Source organism: Cyprinodon variegatus, unplaced genomic scaffold (assembly GCF_000732505.1).
Source record: "Cyprinodon variegatus isolate N-32 unplaced genomic scaffold, C_variegatus-1.0 Scaffold1136, whole genome shotgun sequence".
In the NCBI taxonomy this organism is placed as follows: domain Eukaryota; kingdom Metazoa; phylum Chordata; class Actinopteri; order Cyprinodontiformes; family Cyprinodontidae; genus Cyprinodon; species Cyprinodon variegatus.
The window spans coordinates 40,700-42,870 of NW_015151589.1; the positions used below are offsets into that span (position 1 = coordinate 40,700).

Sequence of the window (2,171 nt, forward strand, 5' to 3'; positions counted from 1 at the left end):
GGACACGCAAAAAAATCCGATTTCACGAAAAAAATGGGAATTAAGCATTAAGGCCTGCAGTGTGAATGTAGCCAAAGTGGCCTGGATCGCATTTGAAAAAATCAGATCTGTGTCGTTCAGACTGTCATAAAAAGATCAGATACAGGTCACATATGGGCAAAAAAAATCGGAATTGAGCATTAAGGCCTGCAGTGTGAATGTAGCCAAAGTGGCCTGGATCGCATTTGAAAAAATCAGATCTGTGTCGTTCAGACTGTCATAAAAAGATCAGATACAGGTCACATATGAGCAAAAAAAATCGGAATTGGGTCACTTCAGGCTGCAGTGTGAACGTAGCCTCACAGACGTGTTTCGGAGGAGTCAAGTGACCCAAATTGGGATCGGAACTGGACGAAATAGAAGAGTGATAAAAAGTTTTTTAAAGCATAACATCTGACAGTTTTTTTTTTTCATTATTGGTCCAAATAGTTCCATTAAATCCTTGACTTCAAGTGATGGTTTCAGAGACGTAACTATGAATCCCTTTTATCACAGCTTTAAATGGAAGCAGGAAAAGGCAATGTGTAGGAATTAAAGCATGAGATGTTGAGGGGAATAAATGATGCAGAACTGAAGTTAAAACCCTGGAAAAAAAAAAAGAAAAAAGCCTTTTGTCCCACTGGACTTTTTGTCTCTGAAAGAAACACAAGTGGGTTAGAAGTGAGCAGAACGCTACAAGAAGCTGTGAATCAATGAGCTCCAGGCTCGTCTATTGTAAATTCTTCCTTTTAACAAATCTTTGCTGCTGTAACAAATTATTCTGAGTACCCATCCCTTCAAAATTGATTCGTTATCTCTTTATTCAACACCTAATTGGCTATTAAATCATTAAAACACATAAAATGCAGAGTGATGGCAAATCAATTAAAATAAATCCCTGCCTCTCTCTCTTCCCCCCCGTGGAAGACGGCTTCCATCGCCGAGAGGATCTGACAGCCCCTCTGGCGGTAGCATTTAACTGGGCTTCAGAAATTTAATTTTCCTCCAGCCTCCAGTTTACAGCAGCAGACTGAATCTAGAGTCATGTGGGAGGAGAGGAGCGTTATCTGTATATTGGCAGAGCTTTGCTAGGAGTTGGAGGTCGTCAGGTGGACCAAGGAAGGCGTCTGGAGCTAAAATCTGAGCCTATCTGACCATCCGAGACAGAAAGGGAAGGTTTTGATTAGGAAACGGAAAAGCTGTTGCTGCTCAAGGTGTTGGCAATGAGAAAGGAAACAGGAAGCTGTGAGTGTCACTGCTTAGTATTTACAGATTCCTTTGAGTGTCCTTCATGACTAATGACATTCTCTCCCCTCTAGGAGCTAAAAGAGTTGAGAGACTGGGGGTCGTTTATGGACGTGGATTGATAAGCACACCTCCGAACTGATGTCCCTCATCAAAAGAAAGAAAACCTTTGATACTCAAGCATACCTTCTGGAAATGTCACAAAGAAGGACAGTCCTCTGTCCCGTTAAGCATGACAAAACCGATTCCTCACCTTCATATGTTCCGCTCTCCAGCAGAGCTCCGCTTTTCTCCAATTCCATAAACCGGTCAACGGTCACAAAGTTATAATCCACGCCTGGGACCTCTCCCTCCTTAGGCTGCCTGGTAGTACCTGCGGGAGAAAACGGAGCATTTAGAGAATCACTGCTGTGTGCAGGAGGCTGGGAGAGGACAGGTGTGTATCAGATTTATACTGGTTCATTCACTCGGCTTATTTGCATTTTGAACACTATTCAAATATTGTAAAAGCGGAAAATTATACCCCTATTGTGTTGCAAAAAGTAACGCCAGCAGGCTGAACTAGAATGCATCCCTAATTGTTAAAACACTGCGTTTTCATTCGACTCTGGTGTTAATTCACCGCTCTGTCGGTTGGTACCAATGCATGTAACCTACTTCCATTTTAAACACCCATGAGGTGTCATTTTTACCTTCCTGTGCAAAACCCAGGAAAAAAAAAAAGATTTCTGTAATAAGGTAAAGTTATAGCAGAATAGTTTTGGTGTTTTTTGGAAAATCTTGCAGAATTGGAAAGAGTTTGATAAGAAGCAAAAATGTCTTTATAAAAAAAAAATATTTATTGATTATATTAACCCCGTAATGCCAAATGTATCGTATTTGATACATATGGTTTCTGAAATGTTTTG

The 2,171-nt window shown here is 40.9% G+C and overlaps 1 protein-coding gene across 1 annotated transcript in view; it reads right to left on the reverse strand.

Annotated features, from left to right (window-relative positions):
- Positions 1-2,171, reverse strand: part of LOC107101701 (membrane-associated guanylate kinase, WW and PDZ domain-containing protein 2-like) — a 179,847-nt gene that overhangs the window by 14,378 nt on the left and 163,298 nt on the right. The window contains exon 3 of the mRNA XM_015400713.1: positions 1,517-1,636. Coding sequence (XP_015256199.1) covers positions 1,517-1,565 — 49 coding nt within the window. The 5' untranslated portion in view covers positions 1,566-1,636. The remainder of the gene's footprint in view (positions 1-1,516; positions 1,637-2,171) is intronic.